The sequence below is a fragment of the Rhododendron vialii genome, chromosome 5a (genome assembly GCF_030253575.1).
Source record: "Rhododendron vialii isolate Sample 1 chromosome 5a, ASM3025357v1".
Lineage (NCBI taxonomy): Eukaryota > Viridiplantae > Streptophyta > Magnoliopsida > Ericales > Ericaceae > Rhododendron > Rhododendron vialii.
This window is the reverse complement of record NC_080561.1, coordinates 37665326-37693081: the sequence shown is the minus strand read 5'-3', so window position 1 is coordinate 37693081 and position 27756 is coordinate 37665326. Positions and strand designations below refer to the sequence as shown.

The 27756-nt window shown below is 38.9% G+C and overlaps 3 protein-coding genes and 1 long non-coding RNA gene across 5 annotated transcripts; 2 read left to right on the top strand and 2 right to left on the bottom strand.

Moving 5' to 3' along the window:
* Positions 1–266: 266 nt before the first annotated feature.
* On the bottom strand, positions 267–2942 carry LOC131327887 (uncharacterized). The gene is made up of 3 exons (XM_058361013.1): positions 2623–2942; positions 518–687; positions 267–357 (listed from the first exon to the last, which is right to left on the bottom strand). The coding sequence occupies exons 1-3, from the start codon at positions 2734–2736 to the stop codon at positions 267–269; spliced, it is 375 nt and encodes a 124-aa protein (XP_058216996.1). The 5' UTR covers positions 2737–2942.
* A 4289-nt stretch (positions 2943–7231) lies between these two features.
* On the top strand, positions 7232–9333 carry LOC131327886 (uncharacterized). The gene is made up of 4 exons (XM_058361012.1): positions 7232–7447; positions 7552–8290; positions 8454–8730; positions 8772–9333. Exons 1-4 carry the CDS (start codon positions 7232–7234, stop codon positions 9331–9333), a joined length of 1794 nt encoding a protein of 597 aa, XP_058216995.1.
* Positions 9334–16866: 7533 nt separating this feature from the next.
* LOC131326405 (uncharacterized) lies at positions 16867–19768 on the top strand. Of its 2 annotated transcripts, none has more exons than XR_009199997.1 (3): positions 16867–18026; positions 18158–18215; positions 18307–19768. It is a non-coding gene; the product is annotated as an uncharacterized LOC131326405 (long non-coding RNA). The 2 variants fall into 2 exon arrangements; XR_009199996.1 differs by having other exon boundaries at positions 18300–19768.
* Positions 19769–24659: 4891 nt separating this feature from the next.
* LOC131326404 (uncharacterized) lies at positions 24660–25698 on the bottom strand. Its single transcript, XM_058359188.1, has 4 exons — positions 25570–25698; positions 25360–25464; positions 25126–25236; positions 24660–25028 (listed from the first exon to the last, which is right to left on the bottom strand). Exons 2-4 carry the CDS (start codon positions 25441–25443, stop codon positions 24729–24731), a joined length of 495 nt encoding a protein of 164 aa, XP_058215171.1. The 5' UTR covers positions 25444–25464; positions 25570–25698; the 3' UTR covers positions 24660–24728.
* Between the last annotated feature and the right edge of the window lie 2058 nt (positions 25699–27756).

Sequence of the window (27756 nt, the reverse complement as noted above, 5' to 3'; positions counted from 1 at the left end):
CGGGTCGGTGAAAGCCCATGTGACTGATTCGGGTGGTTTGGCAGAATCAAAGCTTGCTGTTCTCATTTTCATTCTAGCTAATTTCTTCATGTTTGGCTTCTGCAAATGTAAATTACAAGAATTAATTACTGATTTTACAATTTAACAAAAACAACTATAAGAAATTGCAATTTAATCATTAAGATAGAAATTGCTATCAACCGTACTTTTGGTTTCTGTTTTCACAATTGGGTTTGATTCACAGAATACTTTTCAGAAAAATACTACTACTGCTTCTGAATATCTTCTGAAAACTCCTCGGTCCTATTGATAATTTTTGTTCGTTTAGCGTAAATAGCTTTTGAAAATCGGAAGCAACTATTTAAATAATTTAAAAAACACGAGTTATTTACCGAAGAAAACCAACGGAAAATAAGTTACCCAACCCCTAACCGAACAAGTTTTGAAAAAATCGTTTGCGTAAAATTGAATTTTGAAAAACAGCATTAATGAAATGGTAGCTAAAATTAATGTAAACATAGCTAGCCAGAAAGATGCTAAGTCTCGTGAGCTTGCCTTTTCGAGTCCATGTGATCGAGTCCTCTCTTGTGCGATGACCTCAAGGTTTTGCCGGTTCGTTTCCTCGTAGCGAGCCCATGCTTTTTTTAGGGACCGGTATTGCCTCTGGGTCCCTGGTTCATAATAGAACTGCATAATCCAAAAACCCTTTCGTTAAATTTAGGACCCGTTGCTGACAGGACAAAAGTTTTTGACAACGAAAAAAGAGAGAGAAATCTAGAAGATAGAATCGAGCAGACTGAAAGGAAAGATTCAAAATGCAACAATTTTTTATGTAAGTTCATGTTGAAGCCCCAGAGGAGCATGATTTTTGATAACTCAAGCGTCTGGGCCGGCTTTCGCGTGCGCAGCTTGAATAATTCTAGGGGATTGATTCCATCGCTCACTTGCAGGGGGTCCCGATCAAAGTCGGAGCAAAACTCTGTATGAACTAGCCCCCAAAAGAGTTGATAAGACGTAAGAGGTTTTGAACCTGAGACTTTAGGAGTACGATTAATGCAGAAGGACCCAAGATAGCAAGTTGAGATAGAAAAGCAGTTTGGGTTACTCTAGATTTAACCAATTTTTTTAGTCACTTGTTTGAAGGCCAAATGATGCAGTATTTCTAGGGTTAGTAATTCCGTATGCACCATGGAAACAAATGGCCAATTATTATTATTTTTTGGATTATTTAAAAATCATCTCAATACATCTAAACAATTAGGATTTTTTTTTTTTTAAGGTTTTTCAATTAGGTGGATGCGGACTGGAGAGGAACCGGACCATATTGAAAACCCCATCATTTTGTGCGGGAAAACCAAAATAGTCCTAAACTTTTTCCAGGCGGACGATAAATAAATAAATAAATAAATAAATATATATATATATATATATATTTTCAGGCATTTTACAATTAACGGCCTAATGTTTTGACAGACTCGGATGTTTTCCCGGGGATTTATTAATTGCCGCCTAAAAAATTTCCAAAAATGCCAGGAATAATTACTAGCGTTTGGTAAAGTCAAGAAATTTCTTCCCGACACCACCTTTCGTGTGGGTTTGTCTAAAACGCCAGGAAAAATCCTGGGCTAGTCTTTCTGCGGCGTATTCTTAATTAGGGCATTTAGAAAATACATATTCTAGAAATTATTAATTTCAAAACCTCATAAAAATCCGATCCATGATAATCTTTACTGTCTTAATTAAACTTCTTTATTTACTTTTCTTAGAAGACAAAAACGTTTTCTTTGGTTAGTTGTATTGTAAAGAACATTAATTATCTTTCGTCCTTTGCAAATCACTCCCACGAAGGAAAGGTCTGGCTTGTTTATTTAATTTGGGACAAAATTCAAAAAAAAAAAAAAAAACCCTGAAATAAATTGGCTCTTATGATAGTGAAAACTCAAGCTTTGGTAACCGGTTTTCTGGGCGTTTGATAATTAACGCTGATAAATATTTGGCCAAAGCTGGAAGACTGTGGCTGGCCTTGGACATTTTCCCGGGTTTTTCCCAACCCGCGCAAATAATTTCAAAAGATGCGGGGAATAATTACCAACGATTTTTAAAACCCTCGGAAAGGGTTTTGGGCGGCATTTTCGGGGCTTTCTGTGGGGTTTTAAAAATGCACAGAAAAGTTAAATTTTATTTTATAATTGAAGCGATTGCATGAATGAAATAAAAGAGATCTCTAATCTCAAGAATTGAAGAATTAAAAAAACACATTAGGGCAATTTTAGTACCACTCAAAACTAGGTAAATCGCTAGCCCTAATTTTAGAAAACCAAGCAAACGTAGATTGATCCAAAAAAATCAAGCAAATGAACATTTGCCATCAACCTTTTTTTGTTTTGGACAGCTAAGAAATTCGGAATGGGGGATGGTGCTATGCACACCCAGACCGTCCGTCTCTACAATCAACGGTCCGGATTGCAAGGTGCCGTGCGTGATCTCAATCGTCTCGGCAATTCGAACCGTTGATTGCCGAAATGGACGGTCCTATTAAATTCAGAAGTTGGATTAATAACCCTAAATTGGGGTTGATTGGATAGAATTAAAGAAAAGTGGATGTAACAAATATTTACGTACCCAATCAGTTTTCCACAAATACTTTTCGTTGGTGCGAGGCCTTGCTTCAACTGTCCAACCAGGTGGACCTTGGTGATTTCCTAGCCCTCCTCCTTGACCTTCATTCGCCGCCATTTCTATCTGCACAATCCCAGCACAAGATTTGCACAAGTAAAGAAAAACCAGAGAGAGAGAGAGTGAAATGTCAGTTGTCTACTTGTCTAAGACAACGAGGTACCACTTTGCACTTACATGCAAGGGATTTGTGGAGAGAGAGAGAGAGAGAGAGAGAGAGAGTAGAAGGGCAAGTGTATTTGTCTTCTATGAGGTTTATTTATAGCGTCGAGAAGGGACAGGTATCTCGTCAATGTTTTATATATGCACTGAATGACAAGTCTAATAAAGCATTTTAAGAAAAAATGAGTACTTATTCAATAATTCGGGAATACGGCCGCCACGTGGTACTCTAGACGACTTGACAACCACACGTATCTATGGGGTCAATCACATGCGCGTTTTTGTGGGGTCCACAGAAACGTGTGTATGGACCCCACAGAAACGTATGGTTGTAAAGTTGTTCAGAGTAAGCATATGGACCCCAAAGAAACGTGCGGTCGTAAAGTCGTTCAGAATAAGTGTATGGATCCTACAGAAATGTGTGATTATAAAATAGTCCAGAATATTTCGTGGTAGTATTTCCGGATTATTTTATGATTTCACTCAGAAAAAACATAATGGGGTTGTTAATTATTGCTTCCTGTCATTGCCGATATATACAATCCATGCTTTGAAAGAGAACTAAAAAGAACTAGAGAAAGGTTTTGAGAGAGAGAGAGAGAAGAGAGAGAGAGAGAGAGAGAGAGAGAGAGAGAGAGAGAGAGAGAGAGAGAGAGAGAGAGAGATTTTACAGCGAAATGGAGAGGGTTGGTAACAACTAAAATTAGGGTTATTAAGTGGATGTGTAATATTTGGACAAGAAAACTTATTGTATGCAGAGAATCTTGAAATCAAATCCTCACCCCAAACCGAGATAATCTCTGAGGTCTTAGTTGAACTTGTAAAGTTTACTTTGCTGGCCAGATTTACAGATTACAAGCATTTATTGAAGATTCAAACATAAGTATATATTGCGAGTTGTATTTGAAAGTCAAAACTTGACCGGAAAAGATTACAATTAATACGCACTTTTATTTTGATGTGCATCATTTGTACCCCCAAATGTTATGTATGATTAATAAAGAAAATGTTACGAACCATTTTGCTGAAAAGTTACGATTTAAGTTGTGGGGCTCAGCCAACGTTAAAGCACATGCATGCATGGTGCGAGCATGACACGGAAATGATACGATTAAGCACGAGCACGGCACAATTACAGGGTATACTACTTTAAAGGATAATGCTGGAACAAATGAAAATTTAGACCGAAAATGTCTTCATTTGTTTCATTTGTTCCAATGTTATACTTTAAATAAGTACTATACCTATAATTTAGTCGTGCCGTGCTCGTGCTTGTATCGTGCACGTGTCGTGTCGTGCAATAAAGTTCACTTAACGACCCACCACCTATAGCCATGATCTGCCATGTCGGGCCATACCATGGCCTTGCAGAATACCTGACCCACAGGCACGACACAATTATAGGCATACTACTTTAAAGGATAATGCTGGTGCAAATGAAAATTTAGACGGACAATGTCTTCATTTTTTTTTTTTTTGATAAGCAACAAAATTTTATTAGGAATTCGACAAAAGGTACATCGAGGTGGCCAAAACCCAAGCTATAAGAGGAACCTTGAAGCAAAAGAGAAGACCAAAAGGAAAAAAAAAAAGAAAACACATCCAATGAAACTTTGGATGGAGCCACAAAGGAAGAGTGGCATCACCCTAACATCAAACCGAATAGTCACCCTAACATCAAATCGAGGTGCAAAATGTCTTTATTTGCTCCAGCATTAACTTTAAAGTACGTAGTATACTTGTAATTTTGTCGTGTGGTGCTCGTGCTTGTATTGTGTCCGTGTCATGGTTGTGCCATGCATGCGCTATAATGTTCGCTTAGCAGTCCCACCACATATAGCCATGATCTGCCATGTCGGGGCATACCATACCGTGGCCTTGCAGACTTGACCTACTTGACACCTCTAACTCAAAATTTTTAAAAATTTTGAAACCACCTCATCTCATCGCATACAATTCGATACAAAATATAAATTCGGAGAATTTGACACAACAACAAAAGAGGGGTTTCCCCGCACCATTTTAAATTTTTTTGCTTGCCTAATGTTAATTCGTATGTATAGATTGGATATTTTCTTAATTTTTCAAGTTTTCCTCTTGTGTGAGTGTGGTACAATGAACACGATGTCATCTGAAATGGGGCTAAAATGTAAAAAAAAAAACTAAAGTAGCTTTATAATACTGAAATCTCCAGCATTTTGTGACCTAAATCTTTTTTTGTGCGTTTTTCAATTAACGACACTAAATTTTTTGTTGGAGCTGGAAAACTTGCCAGCCTTGGACATTTTCCTAGGATTTTATTAATCGCCGGCAATAGTTTCCAAAAATGCCAGGAATATTTACTGGTGTTTGTTAAACAAATTTTTTTTTTCCCAATGCCGCCTTTTGCGTGGGTTTGTCAGAAACGCCAGGAAAAACACCGTGCTATGCTCGCTGCGGCTTTTTTTTCAGGGCTTTAGAAACTATTAATTCAAATCCTCATCAAAATCCATTATAATCTTTACTGTCTTAATTAGTCTTCTATAATTACTTTGCTTAGTAGATATCAACGTTTTCTTTGCTGGCCAAGTAGATTACAAGCATCTATTACCAACTCTAAAGAACATAAGCCAATTAAGTCTCTTTAGTTGTATTGTGAAGAACATTAATTATGGTTTGTACTCGGAATATCACGCCAAAATAAGGCAAGATCTGGCATTTCATGAAAAAAACCAATTTTCCCCGCGTTTGACATTAACGCCAGTAAATAATTTAGCCGGAGATGGATGACTATCCCGGGTTCTATTTTCCGCTGGCAATAATTTCCAGAAACGCCGCAAATAATTAGAAACTTCTGTTAAAAAAAAAAATGCGGAAATGCTTTTTGTGGGGGGTTTTTGGTGCTTTTATCGGGGTTAAAAAATGTAGGGAAAATGCCGATAAAAAAACTGTTGAAAAAATTCAAAATGTTTAGGTGACCCAAAACCCTATGTTTGAAGCAACTGATCAATTGATCCAAAAAAATCAAGCAAATGAAAATTGATCCAAAAAAATCAAGGAGACTGATCATCCAAAAAAATCCGACATCAAATTTATTTATTTTATCGGCAAAGGGTAGATCGAGGGAAAACAAAAACAAAAAGAGGAGCCTCCCTCGTGATGTTGATACATGAGGCAAGGAGAAAACCCAAAAAACATCATCCAGGAGAAAGTTGAATGATCCAAAAACTTCTTTTTTTAATTTTTAAACAGGAAAGCTAAAGAAATTCATCAACTGATTAAATTCACAGGTTGGATTAACCCTAAAAATGGGCTGATTGGATAGAATTAAAGCAAAGTGGATGCAACAAAATTACCAAATCGGTTCTCCAATCCGGTGGCCCTTGTTGATTTCCTTCTGCTTGACCTTCATTCGCCGCCATTCCTCTCTCTGCACAATTACACCACACGATTTGCACAAGTAAAGAAAACGAAAATGATACACCCACCGCCCACGAACCACCGCTCCGCCCACCGCACGCTTGCCGAGCCTACTCCGGTCACCGGACGGCCAATCCAAACCGTTCAAAAATTCTATAAAAAAAAACCAAGTGGGCCTTTGCGAGAATCAACGGCATCCGAAATGTGTAAGTGCTCGAACCATTCTTCCATTTTTTAATGGCTCGGATCATCTAATTTTTGGAAGTTCGGATCGAGCACTTACACGCGTCGGATGCCATTTATTGCAAGGGATTTATGAGAGAGAGAGAGAGAGAGAGAGAGAGAGAGAGAGAGAGAGAGAGATGGAGGAGGGTAGGTAACAACCAAGGATTTGTTAAGCAAAAATGCTAAGGACACATACATTTGTACACATACTCCGTATCTTGCACATACACTTTTATGGGGCCCACCTCGGGTTCCACCAATATGATCCGAATCGCTCATTATTTTTAAAATAATGTTTTAAGAGTTTCTGTAAAAAATCAACTCGATAGGATATCGGTAAGGAATTTTTTAGAAATCGCAGTGCGAATCAGACTGTTTCACCCTATGATTTCTGAAAAAGCTCTTACCGATATCCTATCGAGTTGATTTTTTATAGAAACTTTTAAAACATTATTTTAAAAATAATGAGCGGTTCGGATCATATTGGTGGGACTCAAAGTGGGCCCCATAAAAATGTATATGCAAGATATGTGTAAAAGTGTATGTGCAAGTAGCATGACTGTTAAATAAGTGGGTGTGTAACTTGTATTTGGAAGATCTTGAGCTTAATTGGTTAATGCTGATGGGGTTAGGTTAATTGGATAAGCCAGAAGAGATTCGACAGGAAATCATTCAGTTCTATAAAGGCTTGATAGGTATTAAATTTCAAAATAGAACAGATGCTACAACTTGTTTACATCAAATTATTAGGAGGAAAATCCCTGACTCTATGCACAGAGACCTTGTTAAACCTATTACAGTGGAGGAAATCAGGGGTGCTCTCAAGTCCATAAAGGGGGATAAGGCCCCAGGCCCGGATAGCTTCTGCTCTAGTTTTTTCCAGCATAATTGGGATATTGTGGGGCAGGATTTGATTGATGCTGTTCTTCTTTTCTTTGAGAAAGGCTATATTCTAAAGGAATGGAACTCTACTGCCCTTACTCTGGTTCCAAAGACTTCAAATCCCATTTCTATTTAGGAGTATCGACCCATTGCTGCAATGTGGTTTATAAGGTTGTTACTAAGGAGTTGGCTAATTGACTGCAACAGGCTCTGCCAATTGTAATGAGTCAATCCCAATCAGCTTTTATTAAAGGCAGAAGTATTGTTGATAATGTGTTGCTTATGCACGAGCTTATCAGGAACTATCATAGAAATGATGGATCTCCTAGATGTGCTATCAAAGTTGGTATCATGAAGGCCTATGATTCGGTGGATTGGGATTTCTTGCTGGACACAATGAAAGCTATGGAGTTTCCTACCATTTTTGTGGGTTGGGTAAAGGAATGTATTACAACTCCTAAATTCTCTATTATGATTAATGGAGGGCTTGAAGGGTACTTTCTAGGAGCTAGAGATCTTAGGCAAGGGGATCCTATCTCTCCTTACATTTTCCTCTTAGTTATGGAAGCTTTCTCATCCTTGCTACAATGGAATATAGAAGCTGGGGAGTTCACGTACCATCCAAAATGTCAGGCTCAAGCAATTTCACATGTTGTGTTTGCAGATGATCTTTTCATTTTGAGTAGCGCTCTTGAGAAATCCTTGCATATTATTTTTCAGACTTTGAAGGATTTTCATGGATTTTTTGGAATGCAGCCCAACTTGCTCAAGAGTGCAATCTATTTTGCTGGTGTCCCTAGTACAACACAGCAAGAGCTGTCTCAGTTATTGGGCATTCCTGTGGGACAACTTCCAGTGCAGTATTTGGGGGTTCCCTTAATAAGTACTAGATTAACTTCATCTGATTCTGCTGTCTTGAAAGAGCGGATTTTGGCGAAAATTCATAGTTGGACCCAGAAATTTCTTTCGTAAGGAGAAAGGGCCCAACTAGTTCAATATATCAGTTCTCTTTAATATCCAGAGTTACTGGAGCGCTACCTTTATTTTGCCTCAGAAAATTATCAAGGAGATTGAGAGTTTGCTTTGTGCTTTCTTATGGTCTGGAGCAGATTTAAAGCACATTGGTGCTAAGGTCAATTGGGCCAAACTTTGTGTCCTAAAGAATGAGGGAGGCTTGGGTTTTAGATCCATTAAAGAGTGGAACAAAGCTGTCAACATGAAGCATCTCTGGGTCATCAGTCAAAAAGCTGATACGTTATGGGTTAAATGGGTTCATGTTTATATCTTGAGAGGTCAAAGTTTGTGGGGGGTTCAGATTCCTTGTGAGGCTTCTTGGGTGATTAGGAAATTGCTGAAGCTCAGGGATACTTGCCAAGAGTGGATTAGGTATGTCATTGGTAATGGTACAGATACTTTTTTATGGATAGATTATTGGCATCCTATTGGGCGTTATACAAGAGATTTGGAGAAACTATGGTGGCTCATAGGGGAAGAGCATTACAGGCCGAGGTCTCTTCTATCATTGATGAGGGTGTTTGGAAGTGGCCTAGGCAACGTAACAGGGCTATTATGGAAATTATGAGGGAAACTCCTGATGGGTTTCTGCCATCTCCATCTGTTAGCGACACGGTTATATGGACTCTGACTGCAGATGGTAAATATTCTGCCAAATCTGCTTGGGAGGCATGTAGGCACCAAAATCCCGTTCAACCTTGGCATGCTATTGTGTGGTTTGGTTATGGAGTTCCTAGGTGGAGCTTTATTGAGTGGCAGACTGTTTTGGGGAGATTGCCTTCTGGAGATAGGTTGGTGAGTTGGGGTATGGTGGTGTCTCCTCAGTGTGTCCTATGTTCGTCTGGCATGGAGTCTCACGCTCATCTATTTTTTGATTGCCATTTTTCTTCCTCAATTTGGCAACAAATTCTATCTAGGAATGGTATTACTCGATCTATATTGCCCCTGTCTCAGGAATTGGAGTGGGCACTCTAGAACAGAAAGGGAAAAGGGATCCGTAATTCTCTCTATAAGCTCTCTTTGGCAGTTATATTTGGGGGGAGCGCAACATGAGAATTTTTCAAGACAGATCCAGAGATGTGGCTGCGGTTTCTCTGACCATCTTTAATTCAATTCGAGCTAAGGCTAACTCTTGGGCAACAGTGAAGTTCTCGGCCCAGAACCGAGGTCTTTGTGATGCTTGGCTCTTGGACTCTCGAATTTTCGCTGTTAACAATTGTTGATAGAATGTTGTTTTCCTGTTTTTGAGTTGGTTTTTTGCCTTCTGTTGGGGCTTTTGATGTATAGGTTTCCAGGGGGATGCCCTTGTTGCTTTGTGTAGCTTTTTGGCTCCGTTTGTTGGTATAAAATTTTCACTTACCAAAAAAAAAAAAACCTTGTATTTGGACGAGAAAATTTATTGTGGAGAATCTTGAATTCAAATCCTTATTATTTACGGCAGATTAAAAGCATCTATAGAAGATATTCACTTATACATCATACACATAAGTAAAACTTGACCTAGATATATAAATTACTGTGAATCTGAATGGTGGCATTGGTTTTCCAAGCTTAATAGAGGTGAACCTAAGCTGGTTTGGTACCTGAATAATTATCAAAATTGAATCACATATTACGATCGAAACTTTAGCTACGTAAATAAGAAAAAAGCACACCATATGAAATTCCGGTCGTTAAAAATTAGATTCCAAAACAAGCCCTTTCGCTACGAGTGGATCTTAATTCTGTCGCCAAATCACAAAGAATTGTGAGTAATGTACATACATCCAAGTTAGCTAGCTAAGTTAGGATTTTTTTTCAGACTTAAATTTTTTCCACTGTTTTGTTAAAAATGCCGAGAAAACCACTGGAAAACAACTGCAAAACTGAACTTCACTAACTCATTACACTCAGCTAACTCGTTACTCTTATCTCTTCAGGGATTTTAGCTGTGTATAAAAAAAAACTTGGGCATTATTTTTATCTTCCATGCATGATAATGTTTAGATTGGGGCCAAATTTAAAGTAGATTAGAAGCACCTATTCAGGTAATTAGAGGCACCAATTGGGTTAGGTTTGTACTGGGACGACGAATTTAAATGTTAGCATGATATGGTGTGTGCCAGCATGCATGGAACTACACGGTTATAGATGGGTGGGGCTAAGCCAACGTTAAAGCACATGCACGGCACGGGAACAACACGAGCACGACAAAATTACAGGTATATATACTAGATTAAAGGATGTATAATGCCTGACCAAATTAAATTTAGATGGACAATATCTACCGATGAACTAATCTTCTAACATCGATCCTCAGGTATGTTTTGCAAGATTAGAAGGGACAATTGAGCCCTTTGGGATCTGTACATCTACATCACTACATGCATCCAACCAGGCCTTCATTTGCCGCCATTTTCTCTCTGCACATTCACAGCACACGATTGGCAGCTAGTCTAGATCGATTCCTAAGGATAATAAGAGGATTAAAATTCTTTCTTTGTTAAGACAGAGGAGAGCTTACTCTTTGATCGACCAAGCCGAAATACAGATCTCGTCACAGCACTTGTAGTAACCCAGAGACTGAACTGATTGACTAACTAACTTACCGAAGGGACGGACGGAAGGTAAAAACCTAAGGGAAGGCACTGACGGAACCATAACTGCTCTTGCCTTCATGCCTGCCTCTACTTCCTTCGCTGCTTACTCCGTTCGTGGTGCTGATTCCACTTCGGAAATGGGTACAGAGTCACTCACTATAACACATGACTTTTAATTGCATAATTTTATAGCGTTTAAAAAAAAATGCTATAATAGAGTTGTATATTGAGGTTACCATAGCGTTCACGGTACTGTAGCGGAGCGGAAGAAATTTCTCAGCGTTTCATGAAACTCGATTACAGCGTTCACCTCAATTACAACGTTCAATCCCTTTCATTTAGCTAACAATACACCCTTAGGATTTAGGCGATTTAGAATTATGAAACCCTAGCCCCTTCCATCGCTTCCCCTGGCGGCAATCGCCGGCCACCACTTTCCCGACCCCAGATCTATCTCTCCCCCACGCCTCAGGCCCATCTTCCTTTTCCGTATCCTTTTCTCCCCTCTCCGAACCTTCCCTCGAGTTTTCCCACCTCCTCCAGTCGTTCTCGTAGTCGCGGGCCCTTTCCAGCTGCTGGGTCACTTTCTTGCTTGCATTGGGTGTCCAATTTTCCGCTGCTCAGGCTCGATTGGTTTCCACTGATTAGGACCGCCAACGTCCGGTCTTCGTTGCAAAGTCACCTTTTGCCATCATCCGTGGTATCTTCGTATAAGTTCCATCTCTTTGAGGCTTTTGTTTTTGCACTGCTCTGTTTTGTTTAGTTCCATTTGTTTATCTGGTGTTCTTCTCTTCTGGTTTTGATTTTTGGTATGCTTATGTCTACGGAATAATTTTGGGTGTCGATGGAAAAACTGAGAAGTGACGCATGAGGTTGGATTCCTGTGTTGGGTAACAAACGTAAATTGGATGCTAAAGTGGGATATGAAAATCTCAACAGAGGAGAACAAGGGGATGCTCAATGGGTTACTCTGTTTATTGATAACTTACTGGAAGATACAAGCCATGCTGGGCTGAAAGAATTCTTTACAAAATTGGGTCCTATTTTGGAGCTAGAATTGGCTGCCCGAATAGACATTTTAGTAAACTATGGAACCGTGATATTGCAGTTTGAAGTTAAAGAGGTGGATGATACTTCGGAAAGAACTGATTGCTATAAGAATTTGTTGCCTAGTTTATATGTTGAAAGTGTGGTACTCTTAGTTGTAGAGACTTGCTTCTTATGTTTCTTTTGTTTGATCAAATTTTCTATTTACCTATGGAGAAATGCTATAAGGACCGATGATGTGAACCGACGCTCTACCGACCTGAGCTGGCATGGAGGGGCCCACCCCCACTTACTCTACCTCTTCTCTTTTCGGGTTTGGCCCAAAAGGGCGGGCACAGTTTGGGAAGAAATTCAAAAATTTTGGATTTTGGTCCTAATAAAACGTCTCTCTCTCTCTCATTGTTTTGAAAATCTCTGTCCCTCTCTGGGAAATACATTTCTCTCCAAATTGAATCTGCAGCTTCTCTTCTTCACCAACACACCGATGCCCATCACCGTCGACGCCTTCCCCTGACTCACCGACGCCGGGCCGGCGCAACCATCACTGCCTTCCCATCGTCGCATGCAGCTAGTGTCTCGCACCACCGTCGACGCCTTCCACCACTCACCGACCAACCATCATAGCCGAGTGAATCAACTGTCCCCAACGCCTGGCCCCACCCTCACCAAGAACCGCCAATCACCGGAGATTCACTCGACCACCACCGAAGAACTGAGATTTGATTATCTCATTAACCTTTTTCTGTAATTTTGTTTATCCCATTGTCCATCTTTTTGATGTTTTCCTATTCTTGTATGGCAAGTTCCAACCAAGCTTTTCTGAAGTTCTTTGCATGTCTGTGGCCCACAGCATACGAGGATTTTCTAGTCACATAGCTGTGAGGGTTGGCTCACAATTGGACCTGATTTGGGAGGGCTTCTAGAAGTTCGGTGGTCTAGGAGCAGAGAAATCAGAAGACCAGTTCGAAAAAGGGCTTTGGCTGGTGTGCCTTATCCCAATTTAGTCGTTGCAAATTGGCTCCCCTTTGGCTCATAAATTCATTGGTGTATTACTCTTGTATGTGTGGCAAATACAGGGAGCAGTGAGGGTAAAAGAGAACTAGTGTGAGTTGAGTGTTGAGCTCTGGTTTTGGAGCTCCTCCTCTGGAGAGTTGTTTTGTAACCTGTTGTTGTGTAATGGAAGCTGCAAGCCGTCAAAAACTCAAATTCTAATCCGGTAACATAGGGGAGGGGTGCACCGTGCACCTTTATCTTATACAGACCATGTGTTTCACCAAAATCAAATGGTATTGAACAATGAAATTTGTGAAAATCAAGTAATCAATCACTATGCAAACCAAACAAAATTCAAGCCTTTTCAATCATTTTCTTTCTCCTTTGATTCTTATTATCAGGATACACAAGCCTTGTGTTTAAATCAGACAAAATTTGTACTCAATCGTGTAATTCTTAACATTTGAAACAACTTATTTTCCATAAATGACCAAGTTGTTGAGACAAGAATTCATCAAGCTATTTCTATAACAAGCTCTAAAGGCCATAAACAACTGTCCGAAATAAGCTATAGAAGAAAAAGAAAAAAAAAAGTATTCAACAAAACAAGCAAAAAAAGAAACCAACAATAACTATTTCCATTACAAAGGTAAATCACTACTCCTAAAAACCCTGGCTAGAACTCATGCAAATCATATCCCATTTCATCCTTTCCTTTTTCCAGACTTCTTCGCATGAGTGTTAGGCAAAACCTACCATTCGCAATCGTTGGCGACCGCAGCAGCTTCCTGAAATCCCAATCGTTCCTCACAGCCAACTGATTGTGCCTTGGAACTATTTGGTTCTTATTGTCCTCCTCACCGCATTCCCCTCTAGCTCCAAAACCCACACAACAAACCACAATCTAGTAAGGTTAAGACCAAAAACAGGCAAGAAACGTTGAGAAAATGAAAAAAAAAATGTATGCTACTAAATGAAGGGTAAGTTTTTTTTTTTTTTAATCCGAATGAAGGGTAAGTTTGCTACACGAATTTGTAGGACTTTTTGAATGAGAATTCTCATCAAAGTATTGTTATGTCTACAAATTCAAAGCAAACACGGTAAATCTCCCTTTTACCTTCACAAGCCCTAATTTAGGGATTTTCAAAAAATAGCACAAAGTTGATTGGGGTTTTCCTTGCCAGAGGGATGGCCTAGACATGTTACGACCAGAGGAAGGCGGTGACGGTGGAGATGGTTGCGTTGGACCTGCGTTGGTGAGTTTGGAGAAGGACATCGATGGTGGTGCGAGACACTAGCTGTGACGATGGGAAGGCGGTGATGGTTGCGTCGGACCAGCGTCGATAAGTTTGAGGGAAGGCGTCGACGGTGATGGGCGTCAGTGGTGGTGGTGAGCAAGAGAAGTTGCAGATTCCATTTGGGGAGAGAAATGTACTCTGTATTTCCCAAAAAGAGATTTTAAGAGAGAGAGAGAGAGAAACGTTTTAAGAACAAAACCATTTTTTTTTTTTTGAATTTTATCCCAAATTGTACCCGCCCTTTTCAGCCAACCCCAAAACGAGAAGGGTGAGAGTAAGTGGGGGTGGGCCCCTCCATGCCAGCTCAGGTCGGTAGAGGATCGGTTCACACCATCGGTCCGTATAGCATTTCTCTTAGCTATGTAGTAATGGATATACAGAAATGATATTGGTACCGACCTCCCGGTACCGAAATCGTACCGCCGGCCGCCGGTGGGCCGTCTCCGGCCACCGGACGGCCGATCCGAGCCGTCCAAAAATTTTAAAAAAAAAAAACGAGGGGGCCTACGCGGGAATCAACGGCATCCGAGGTGTGTAAGGTGCTTGATCCGAGCACCCTTTTTTCGTGTATATATGTATATTCCCGCGAATATACATATATACACGAAAAAAGGGTGCTCGGATCAAGAACCTTACACACCTCGGATGCCGTTGATTCCCGCGTAGGCCCCCTCGTTTTTTTTTTTTTAAATTTTTTGACGGCTCGGATCGGCCGTCCGGTGGCCGGAGACGGCCCACCGGCGGCCGGCGGTACGATTTCGGTACCGGGGAGGTCGGTACATGTAGCACTACTCAATGGATATATGTGTTTGATGGATTTTTTTTTGTATGTGTATGTACTGTGTTTTCAAACTTAAGATAGGTATGTACTGTGTTATTTAAAATCAAGCTCCAGAGTACTTGTTTAACTATCTAGTGATGAACTGATGAAGGAAAAGACTAGTATGATTGCTCATAGATGTCTTGCGGCAGTTAATCGTTGTTGTATTTCTTGGTTAATTGGGCATACTTTCGAAACAAAAATATTGCAATTGCAATTGGGTGAAATGTATGATCATGTGAACTTTTCCCGGAGTCTCAACTTCAGAAGAAGGCTTTTTGTTTGGGAGGAAAACAAGGCTTGAGTAATTTTCGATTGAACTCAAGTGGGATAGTAAATTTGGCTTGTTCTCTGTTAAATCATTCTATGGGAATGGGAAGAGCTCTATAATGCAGATAATCACATTGGTGCACTTAGTGTGAAGATTTGGAAAAACCTCTGCACTTTCAAAGTTGAACTCTTTACCTGGCCAGCAATGCAAAAGGAATATTGCTCTGAATGAATATTGCCCTTTCATATTTTGATGCATCACTCCTCCTCTCATCTTTTTCCGAATAAGACCACAAACGTTATTGTCCACCCGTTTGCTTGAGACCACATTCTGTTCTTGTCTAACTCTTTTTCTCGCCAATCTCTTGTTCATGATCTTGTTATCAGCATACAAAACATGGTTAGCACGGTTCTTGTCTAACTCTTTTTCTCGCCAGTCTTTTGTTCATGATTTGGTTATCAGCATACAAACCATGGTTTAGTAATGTGATTTAGTGAAATTTTGCTAGTGCTTACGTGAAATTTTGTTCATGATCTGTACATTTCGAAGTTACAATAGCTACAATGTGTCCTGCATATACCTACTGAAAGGAAGTGGTATGTTTTTAGGTGCTTCCATTGCTATTATATGTTTAATAGTTTATCAGATTTCTTAGCTTATTCATAGATATTGGAAACATCTTTACAAAAATGGTACCTTGATATCCGTAGTATAAAATCAATTAGCTATAATATCATTGAGTCGATATTCTAACTCCCAAATTTTTATACTTTGCACTGTGTATTGCATTTTGTTATTCTCTTTGGTAGGATAAGCGATAAGGACAAGGATCTAGAGAAAGATTTCATGTGCAATTATTCATTTTTTGTTCTATTGCAGCTAAGGGAAAGGCCCTGAAGGTGGGCTGTGAACTTCTCTGAGTCTGTCAAAATGTCCGTTCCTTGTTTTTTTTTGGTTTACCTTTTGGAAGGGAAGAACATCATATAATATTTGTTAATGAATATGTTAGCGAGGCTTGGGAGAGTTGAACCTAAGACTAGATGAACTCGGAAAAAACAGCCATCCACTAGGGCTGTTCAACTCGCTATTTCCTCTTTTTAGTGCTTAGGCATTTTGCTTTGCATGATTATCCCTCCATATCTAAGAAATCACTTTTTCCTTAAGTAGAGGTTGTTCAACGTGGTCTTACGATGGCCGTAGGGAGGGTGTCATTAAAATACAAGTTAGTAGTTTCTCATCTGGAAAGCATTCTTCCATAGTGTTTTCGAGATTTTCAAGGTACTTGCAGGGTACACAAATGGTTGACCTTAGTAAGTAATTGTACTACAACAAACTTGAGTTTTAATAGCATAATCTTACAGCGTTTTAAAAAAAATGCTATAATAGAGGCGCATCTATAGCGTGCACGGCACTGTGGTCCCGCGGAAGGCTTTTGATAGCATTCCACTAACTCAATTACAACGTTCACGCATATATTAAAAAAAAAAATTTACAGCGTTCACCCAATTAATAAGAAAGGTGCCAGTCTCAATTTAGGAAATTCCTTCTCTCTCTCCCTTCTCTTTCTCCGTCGATCTCACCATCGTCATTCTCTCTCTCTCTCTCTCTCTCTCTCACACACACACATACACACACACACACACAGAAACACACACGAAGAGAGGAGAGCAAAGGAATGGCGTGATTCAAAGCCACTGCCTTCACCAATCGAGCACCAGCAGTACCACCATCCGGCCTCAAACTCGTCATCTCCAAGCCCCATCGCTTGTCTGACCTCGACCACAACTCGGTTAGTTGAATAATTGCACTCTCAATGTTTATTCTTGATTTACTTTGGAGTTTTGATTCAGGGATCTATTTTAGGTTTTCAATTTCGGTTCTCGATTTTGGGGTTTTGTTTTGGGATTTCAATTTTGAGGGTTTCGACTCCAGGTTTAGTTTGGGGCTGCTCTACTTTGAACTTTATTGATATGCTCTAGGTTTGAACTTTTTATGGGCTTAATATTTGAGTTTGAAATCACATGTAACACAAATCTGCCCGCCACCTGTTCAACTTTTTTTCCCAATTAGTTTCTGTCTGTAGAACAATGGTGTGGATGGTGTTTAAAAGGGATGGTTATGCAAATGGTAGAGGAGGAAAAAAATGAAATGGGTGTGGTGAATTTATATGTGGGTAATCTCAAATGGATGTTGTTTGGCTAGGCCAAATATTCAACCACTATGAACAAGTGGTTATTGATGTTGCCCTAAGATTAGCATTCTCCTGTGTGTATGTCTATTGGTGCGCGGTCGAAAATTTAACCCAATTGGTTACTGTAGATGATTAGTGATTCCAATTCCTTGAGATGTTTATTCTTCTTATTGGGGGAGTGTGTGTGTGTTTATTTGTCACCTTCTGTTGAGTTCTTTATTTGTGTACAAACTATGGATGTGAAGATGCTGGAGGACGTGAAGCACTTGACCAAGCTTTTGCAAAATTTTCGTTGCTGAATCAGCAATAGTTTGTTTGCAGGTTTGCCTAGTGTTAACTGTCTTTTTCCTTACCATATGTGCGCCCTCATGAAGCTTTGTTAATAAGCTCTTCTCTATCACAATAAGTTTTTCTCAGGTACCCATGCCATCACTTGTGCTTTGTTTGCTTTCTTAGGCCTGGGCATGAGGTGGGCTATAATTTCAACCCCGTTATATGTATTGGTTCCATATTTCTTACTAGAATATGGTTTATGCTAAATAAGTTATCAGCTTTTGTTGGTGCTCCATGTGATACCTTAGAGGAATTTATTGGTATTAGGGACTCTCATGGATTGGGTTCCTTGCAAGATTTTGGAGTGAAGTACCGAGAAGTGCCCGTAAGTCACTACTTTTGGTGCTAACAGCATTTTTTACTTTTCTGAATTTTTGTTTCAATCTTTTTCTCACATTTTATGTTTCAGCTTGCAGAGGATAGCAGGCTTGATTGAAATGTGCTTGAGGGTGCAGTGACAGCTTGCAGAAGATGGCAGGCTTAACTTGAATTTTGCTCTCCCCTATCGAGGTATGTTCTACTCATTTGAGCACACCTTTCAATTCCATCATGACAGATTTCCAGCAGACGTCTAACATTTTTTGTTGGCCCGATCCAATGTTCTTCATGAAAGACCTGAAAATAGTTACAATCGCAAACGTGGTGTCAAGAACAAGGTTCATTGAAGTTTTGTGTTCGCATGGTCATGTTGTAAAATTAGATCTATGCCACTTTGTGGGTGATTGAGGTGTATAGGAAGGATCGAGTTTGTTTTTCTTTTTTTCATTTGTGTATGTTAAGGTTGGATACTCTGACCTCGAAAGACTAAAGAATCATCTAATGAGTAGTTTTTGGAGTTGGGAAAAGTACTAAGTCAAATTTATTCAACTCATATTTGTTGTTGTGGTGTGCTGATATTGCAATCATGAACTATGAATTACATGCAGGAAGTGAATTTGATATTGAGTGCTGAAAATTAGTATATTGTTTAGATAAAGAGTTGGAATATGATATTTTTGTTGCTTAATATAACATAATTGTTACTGAAATTAGCTGACTGCTGAAATTGTAAAGAGAAAGCTAGAACTATAGACTTAAGTCTTGGAGTTTGATGTTAAATGCTGAAAATGGATTAGTTTGCTGGATATTGAGATGAACTACTGAAATGCAATGTTTTAGAGCATTCAATGTTAGTTACTAGCTACATATTTGTCGAATAATACCATTATCTTAACCACCGTGGTCCATGTTGTCACTAACCAACAAAACCGCCCTAAAAAGAAGATGAAATCCCAAAGCCTAATAGTGCAATTGTTTTTTTTTACTATATACTGTTTTGTTTTCATTGTTGAGATTAGTCTTCTTTGTGGGGTAGTTGGCCTCACCTCTCATCAAGTTAGTCCCTCTCAGCAGATATTAGGGACCAAGAAGATTTTTTGAGCCTCCCACTGAAATTACTCTCAGCCGTTTGATGTGCAAACAGTGTTCTTTCCCTCTCTTTCCCCTCTTATGGTATAAAGGTAGCAAGAACAACCTCCGAGTTGTGTTAACCAAAGCCGAAAGAGTTAGAGATAGCAGTGGTCAATAAGTAGAAACTAGGTTAGTTTAAATCCATGTATCCGCCCACAATGGTCCCCCTGGTTGGGGCAACTCACAAAGAGTCACACCTCAACCAAGAGTTGTATCCACTTCTTTCGCTAGAAGTATCCCTGGTAGTATCCACTTCAACACTAGATTCATCAGCGAAATTAGTGATCTTTATAAACAAAACAGGAAGCAAATTAGCTTCTGCTGCAATTCTGGGATTTCCAGCAACAAACGGCTTGCTATGAAGCATAGATGCCGAAACAGGACAGAAATATGATACGATACGGATTCTACGATGCAAGAAAATTTTGTTTGTACACAAATGTCGCTCAAAAGATTGCAAGGCCGTGGCTCCTTTTTTATTTATGTGTTTTATGCAGACTACTTAGACTAACGTTTTGTTTGTTTGTTTGTTTTTATTTTTTTTGAACATTTTAGGCTCACAATTAGGCAACAATTGAAGAAACACCGGCCACACCCTTGTTTCTTCCTCAGTAAACAATTATATATTTTAGCATTTGCAATAGAGGGATAATTTTATATTCTTGCATCTGAGTGAATCTTGCTTTTAGGTTTATGCAGGGGAGATTTGCCCTCTACCCAACTTGTACCAGATCAGACCAAGTGTTCGGGGTCGAACCCCATTCAGACGGATCAGGGGTCACTGTTCTACTGCAAGACAAAGAAGTACAGGGCCTTCAAGTTTTGAAAGAGGACCGGTGGCTTACAGTTCCTGTAATTCCTCATGCCCTATTTGTCAATCTTGGTGATCAAATTCAGGTACAATCTTTTGTCTAATTTGCACACAAGCATCACGGGAATGTGGTTGAACTGAGCATTGCTTGGATCTTTTTAGCCAATACATCACAAGAATGAAACCCAGAATAATTTTTGCCGAAGCAATTTTACCCATACATAGCAGATACCTAAGGCGCTTTTAAGCCCTTTACTAATCTCAGTCTTTCATCTAGTAATCCTTTAGAGAACAGTAGAACAGTAAATCATCTCCTGTATTCTCGTGTGTGGGCGTACAAAGCGGAAAATGATCAAATGCAGGTACATTCTTTTGTCTAATCTGCGACATTAGGTTTCCCTTCTTTTTTTTTAATCCGCTAATCATGCCTTCAAGGCTACAAAAAAGAGCTATCAAAGCTTAAAAAAGACAAAGCTTAACAAGGAGGATTAGCCTAGCCCTCCAGACAAGAGAAAGCTTGCTCGTCTTTGCCAAGGAGGCCACCTCATGCGCCACCCGATTCACCAATCTTCTAACCAAGTCGAAAGAAATCCCCTGCTCTTGAACCAAATCTCCGATATTGTGATTTCATAGTTGTTTAGTTTTTTTCCCTTCAAGTTGCAGTTTTTGTGAAATTTGATTATGCAATGGGTAAATGTGTATGTGTTGATTTGCTTATAGCTATAGCTATCATATATATTTGTTGATATCTAATTGCTCCATAAAAAATAGCTTCCTTCTACTTCTATGTTCTTGGTTTCAAAGCTTGGTTAGGAGCTATGTAGAGTTGAACACTGAACTTGTCACATGTCACAATACATATTGAAACTCTTCAACAAAGATTTGGGAGAAGGAATAATTTACAGTTGATTTGGGAAAAAGGAGTAAGTTTTTGGACATATCTCTCAAACCATTGCAAATGGTGAAAAAATGGCCTCATCAGGTATGGTAACATCAACAAATTATATTGTAGTGTCAAAATTCTAGATGTTTCACTTTGTGCAGTCCTTGGTAGATCTTAACAGTAACTCTTATTTTCACTATTGTGGAATTGTGATAGTGGTTATTAACCTATCGATCTTTGTCTTGTGTATGTGCTTAGCTTTTAGCATTCTTAGTATGAGTTAATTTGTCAACTGAAATAAAACTATTACGGAAACTGAGAGTTTGAGAGACACCTATTGTTGGAGAGCATATATAAGAGTTAGAAATTATTTCTGCTTTTTAGTTCAGAAATTTAACATTCAGTTAATTTGTCAACTGAAATAAAACTATTACGGAAACTGAGAGTTTGAGAGACACCTAGTGATCACTTAGTCCAGGGACTTGAATTCTGGATATATGAGTATGACCAAGGATTATTTGATGCTGATGCTAGTTCTGTTTTATGCCATTCTGATTCTGAAATGGAAACAAAGATGCTTATTGACTAAACGAGAGAAGCTGTCTCACAGTACAAGGTCCAGGAAGAGTTATGTGTTGTAAAACAAAGTTGAACTTAGGACATTTGATCGCCTAGTAATAGTTGGAAAGTCAATGAAATACTCTGCTCAACCAAAACTTGCCCCTTATGTAGCATGTAATTTTGGATATCACGCACACATTGGCTTAACATTTGTAAAATTTCCAACTCTATAGTGCTTTATCTATTGTGCATGTGCTTGTCGTGTGTATGAAGTCTCGGTAGGGGACCTTGGTCAGTAGTGGTGTTTTCTGAAATTCCATTTTCTTGTAGATGAATTAGTAAATTATGTCTGGATAATGAGTGTTCAATATCTCTATGTAGGTGTTCGAGTTGGAAGAAAAGATCAATATTTCCTCACACTTTGATGAAGATGGAGATTACAATGGTGCCGCTGGAACTTAGTTGAAGTTTTTTCCCTAATACTTCCCGTTTTGTGTCAAGACATGTGGGCAACTTTTGGGACAATAAGATTGTTTCACTCATGCCATTCTCTTTCAAAATGTTGGAAGGACATGAAGGCTTGCTATTGAATTTATTTTCATTTAAAGTTACTTGATGTTGGATGGAAATATATTTCTCTTTTGTTTTGAATGAAATCCTGGATGAATTTATGTGTAGTTCATTTGTTCATTTAGTATTTTGGCAAAAAACGTGTTGTCAAATGAGCTTATGAAATACTTTTTAGGTAATTTGTAGAGAATACATAGCGTTCTAAGACTGCTATCAAAGGCCTATAATACATAGCATTCAGGAAACGATGTTACAAGTTTATGATAAATAGCAGTCAGAAAACGCTATGATCTGCCCCACTTTTAACAGCATGGGCTAATACAACATTTTTTTGAATGCTATCTATTACTTTCCATAGCGTTCATTGCCCGTTATAAAAGAGATCAACAATAGCGGACAATGAACGCTATTGAAAGCGAAGACTTTTAATAGCATCGGCTAATAAGGCGCTCTCTTAAACGCTATGTATATGATACTATAGCGTTTTTGGCATGCTATTGAAAGCCTTATTTGTTGTAGTGATTGAAGCCCATTCCTTTCCACAACCTATCTTTGGAGCAACCTATTTTATAATAATAGGTTGTTAGTTCATAGGTTGCTTTTTCCTAAATCTTTTTACCCTGCAAAATTCTGAGAGACGTAGAGAGAGATTATAAAAAGAGAACTAAAAACGACTAAAGAGTTCCAAAGTAAAGAAAAACATTTTGAGAGAGAGAGAGAGGAAATAAAAATTTAGATGGAACAATAGCTAGGGATGAAATAATAGTGTTTCATGCAAAGGCTCTTCATCCTCAGTAGTTGAATCGCAAAAATCCTCCCTTCGTTTACCATTGTTTATGAGGTTGTTCCATGATTCCTCAAGGAATTCCTCGACAAAATGCGCTTTTCGTCCTCGGTACAGTTACATTCTCAACTCACTACAAATCGTTCTTCAGGTTTTCTGACCTTTGGAGAGAGGGAGAGAGAGAGAAGAAATGAAATTTAGATGGAACAATATCTAGGGATGAAATAATAGTGTTTCATGCAAAGGCTTATATAGAGATTAGAAGTGGGCTGTCTGCATGAATCCAATAGGGTGACAACTATGCCTCATCAGCAATTTTAGTGATGAACATGTTACAAGCCAAGGCTTATATAAAGGTTACAAGTGACATTATTGAATACGTAAATCCAATTGGAAGTATCTACTGTCAGTCAAGTCGATTCGCACAAGATGATACGGGCATGACATATTTAAATGTCAGCACGACATTGTATGGGCTAACATTGCATATCGCGGACACTATAAGCGGGTCGACCTAAGCCAACATTTTTGTGGCACATGATAAGGTAATGATAAAGCACGGTACAGGCACGATACAAGCACGAGCACGCACGAGTACAACACAATTACAGATATGCTAGTTTAATGGATGTATAATACTTGATCAAGTGAGAATTTAGATGCACATGCAACATCTAGTGATGAACTAGACTTCTAACATACACATGTAATATATTTTATTGCCGATCAAAAAAAAAGGGGAGGCGTTTGCACAGACAAAAATTAAAAACTTTTGCGAGAGACTTAATTATGACCGAGTTTGAACGAACTATTTTTTTTTTCGTCAGGCAAAAGAGAAATTTTATTCAAAATTCAAAAGGGTATATCGATCAAAGGAAAGAGTAAGAATGCATCACTACTCGAAACATACATTCCAACGAGGTTGGCACCTATGTCCTAATGCTATCATGTACATACCACAATCCCGGAGGAAGAAGAAACAAAAAGAAAGATATCCAATAAAGTATTAGACGTACCCCAAAAAATACAATCACAATATCAGATCCATATACTAAATTTTGATCCTCCTGATTCCATCCAAGCTCCTCTTGAAATCCTCAATGGATTCATGTACTCACAATATCCTTGATGTCAAACTTTCCTTTTATTCAAAAATCCATTCTAGTTTTGACCAAGTCACTCAGCTCTTCCACATCTTTTGAAACATTGTTGAAAATAAAATCATTCCTTGTTTTCCAAAGGGTCCACAAACTGTAAAAAAACATGTCTCCCAGCAAAACTTTTCTAAATTCTTAAATCTGTGAGAAAACCACCAATTCATGAGAAAAGTTAAAGAACTAGGACAAACCCATGTTTGACGAACTATTTGGTAGAATGGATTATTTTCATCTTAAAGTGTTTTAGCTTTTTGTAAAAGAGAAATTAGATAATTCGAGTTATGTCGATGACAGAAACCCAAAAAATGAAAGATCGTAACACACTATTGAAGAATTATAAGACTCAATTTCGTCTTAGTGAGCTTATCTAATTCTAAGTCAAAAATTTTTTTTTTTTAATTCTGTAATACCTCAGATCGAGACGAATCAGATAATTCCAAAATCGAACAGATGTCGAATTAAAATAAAAAAAAAATGCCAAATTCAGGCCCACTGTGATTAAACTTACCGAGACAAACAATAGCCCACATTACAAAAATTGGTAAATTAACAATATCCATGAGAAAAGAAAAAGGCTAAAATTAAAAGTTGCCTTGGGGCACCACGGGTTCCACACTGCCCGGCTAGCTCATCAATTCATTAATCATCTCTTGAATCTGCACTTCATCAATCGGATCTCCGGTGTTCTCTTCGTCATTCTCGGAGTCGAAAATGTCGCGAATGTCGTCCAGGATCACCGGCTCTTCATCCTCACTAGTTGAATCGCGAAGATCCCGCCTTCCCTTACCTATGTTCATGAGGTTGTTCCACGAATTCTCAAGGAATTTCTCGACAATACGACGCCTTTCCTCCTCGGTCATTTCTCTGGTAGCCTTAGCTCTCCTTTTCCTCTTACGGGATTCAGACGCCAAAGGCTCGACAGGCTGAAAAAAATAGTGGATTTTATTACCGACAAACAAAATCTACCGTATAATGTTTTACGTAACGAGTGTGTATAGTTAGTTACATTCTCGTACTCACCACGGATCCTTCTTCGGGTTTTCTGGCCTTCGGAAAACGAGCGTGGATGATGAAGTCCTGAACCTCAGCGAAAGATCGAAATCGCCCACCCGACTTCCCATGGTAATAATACTGCAGCAAACATTGTCCAATATGTTAATACTATCAAAAATGATTTGCGAAAAATGAAAAAATTATGTGATTAATCGCACCAGATCGAATAATGTGTGTGTATGGATGTGGGCTGGATTATACCTTATCGAATCGATTAGTATTATCGCGTGGACGTCTCTCAATTTGCCAACCCTCAAGTCTTTCTCGTAAGGGTACGCGACCCATGCCAGGAGCCGCTTCTGCCGCCTGCGTAAACGTACATTTCAAAAATCCTCATTGAACCCTAACTTGTAGTATGAGATACATAGTTCGATAGTACTCTAGATCGAAATTAATGTGACTTCATTTTACCTCATCCTTTTGGAGGATATAATCCTCACAGTCGTCCGGTATTTCGAAGTTTACCGGTCTCGACCAAGATGTACTTTTGGCAGAGCCTACCTGCAATTAATTGGTGTAACAAATGCATGGAAATATCACACCATTCTTAAGAGATGAATTTATCTAGGTTGAAAAAAGAAAAGAAAAGAAAAGAAAACGTCATCGATCCGACATTTAATAGGAAGAATCACGTGTGCGTGTGTGTTTGTAGTCGTATTTGTAGACGGTGGTCTACGGTTATTTCATGACCTAGTTACGAATAACATAAACTAGTTATTGCTATCAACAACAACGGGATTAGTTGCGCCCGTTAAGAGTAGTTTAACATCAACGGGATATAAACAAATTTTTAACGGATGCAATTAATACAGTGGTCCCTGTTCGTAAGAAGTTCGTTAATGTACTCTGGTCGTTTGGTGCGTGTAGGTCATGAATTTGTTGTTCTCACAAATGCACATATAGACTTTAATTAAGGTCTAACGAAACATCACGTACAACATTTGGTTTAAGAATAATGGGAAAAAAAAGAGAGGCCGGCTTAGATAAACTAGATCTAGGGTTTAAGAATCTCAAACGTACATTTGGTTTCATTGATGAAGCAGATGGACAAAACCACATACCTGAACCAATATCACAAAGATATGATCATCTGAATAACCTTTTTGGGGCTTTAATGAAAAGTCGGCTGAATCATCACGCACGACGCCCTCCTGCCTCGAGTGCTATTAGAAATGAAGAACGATTAGTAGTTGCATAAGTTCATCAAGGAATACTAGCTTAAGTACTGTGTTCTTCATATAGTTATAAGCAAAGTAGAAAACACTAGTTATAACCAGCTTTCAAACTACGGTCTTCGGCTACTCAAGAGACAATCCATAGATTGAAAGGAAATGTGCAAGAAAAAGCACAACTATTTTTTCGTGAGATACTTGGTGAGCAGATCAGTGGATTGGAGAAAAGGTGAAGGGTGAAGAAGAAGAAGAAGTAGAAGAAGGAGAAGAAGCTCACAGTAACTTTTCTGAGAGAAATGGTAACTGGAGATTGCTCCATCTCAGGGTGAAGAGCCAGGCCTTTTCCTTTTTCCGATTTCGGGACATAAGGAACAATCTCTAGGGTGGTCACGTTTCCGGGAAGGCTAGATGAAGCCATTTTGGTGGAGATAGAGGGGACATGAGGAATAATCTCTAGGGTAGTCGTGTTTCCGAGAAGGCTAGAGGAGGCCATTTCGGTGGAGGGAGAGAGAAGGCTAGACGAGGCCATTTTGGTGGAGAGACAGACACACACACACAGAGATAGAGATGAAACAATTTGTAGGGATGAAATAATAGTGTTCCAGGCAAAGGCTTATATAGAGATTAGAAGGGGGTTGGCTACATGAATCCGACCGGGTGACAACTATGCCTAGCGAGCAATTTAGGAATAAATATAACTATGATGAGACCATTATCTCCAATTTTGACAACAATGATTAATACACAAACTTTTTGAGAGATAACGGTAATTAATGTCCGCAGATTTGCTCAAGGCAAAGACTTGTAATGACAAGTCACGTACTTGATATACATTTGCATGCAATGCACCTTGAATGTGCTATAAAAGGAATACATACAAAAATTTAAAATGAAGATAAGTGAAAAGCCAAACCTAGTATGACCATCTTCGTAGTTGGACTTGGGTCTTTAAACATGACTTTATAGTGAAATGGAATAAGGGCCACTAAGAGTTATCTGCACCCGAGTTTCTTCTCTTCTGGCCGTAAAGAATAGTACTAGTGTGTGTGTATGTGGGTTTGTATATATAAGCTGCTACTATAAATGACTTGCATGAAATAAATAGAAATAACACGAGGCATGCAACGTAAAATTATACCTACAATTTCTGCCGCCAAATTATGAGTTTGAAATTTGAGTTTCTTATTTCGTAAACGGTCTATGCCTAATTCATGACCTAGCTATGAAAAATAGAAACTAGTTATTGTTGTCAACTTACAAATGCGCACCAAACGACCAAAATACACTAACGAACTTCTTGCCTACATGGGCCACCTTACTAATTGCATTTCGTTAATAGATGTTGATAGTAAAATGAAATAAGGGCCACTAAGAGTTATCTACAACCGAGATTCCTTTGACCATTAAAGAGTAGTATTGTATACAT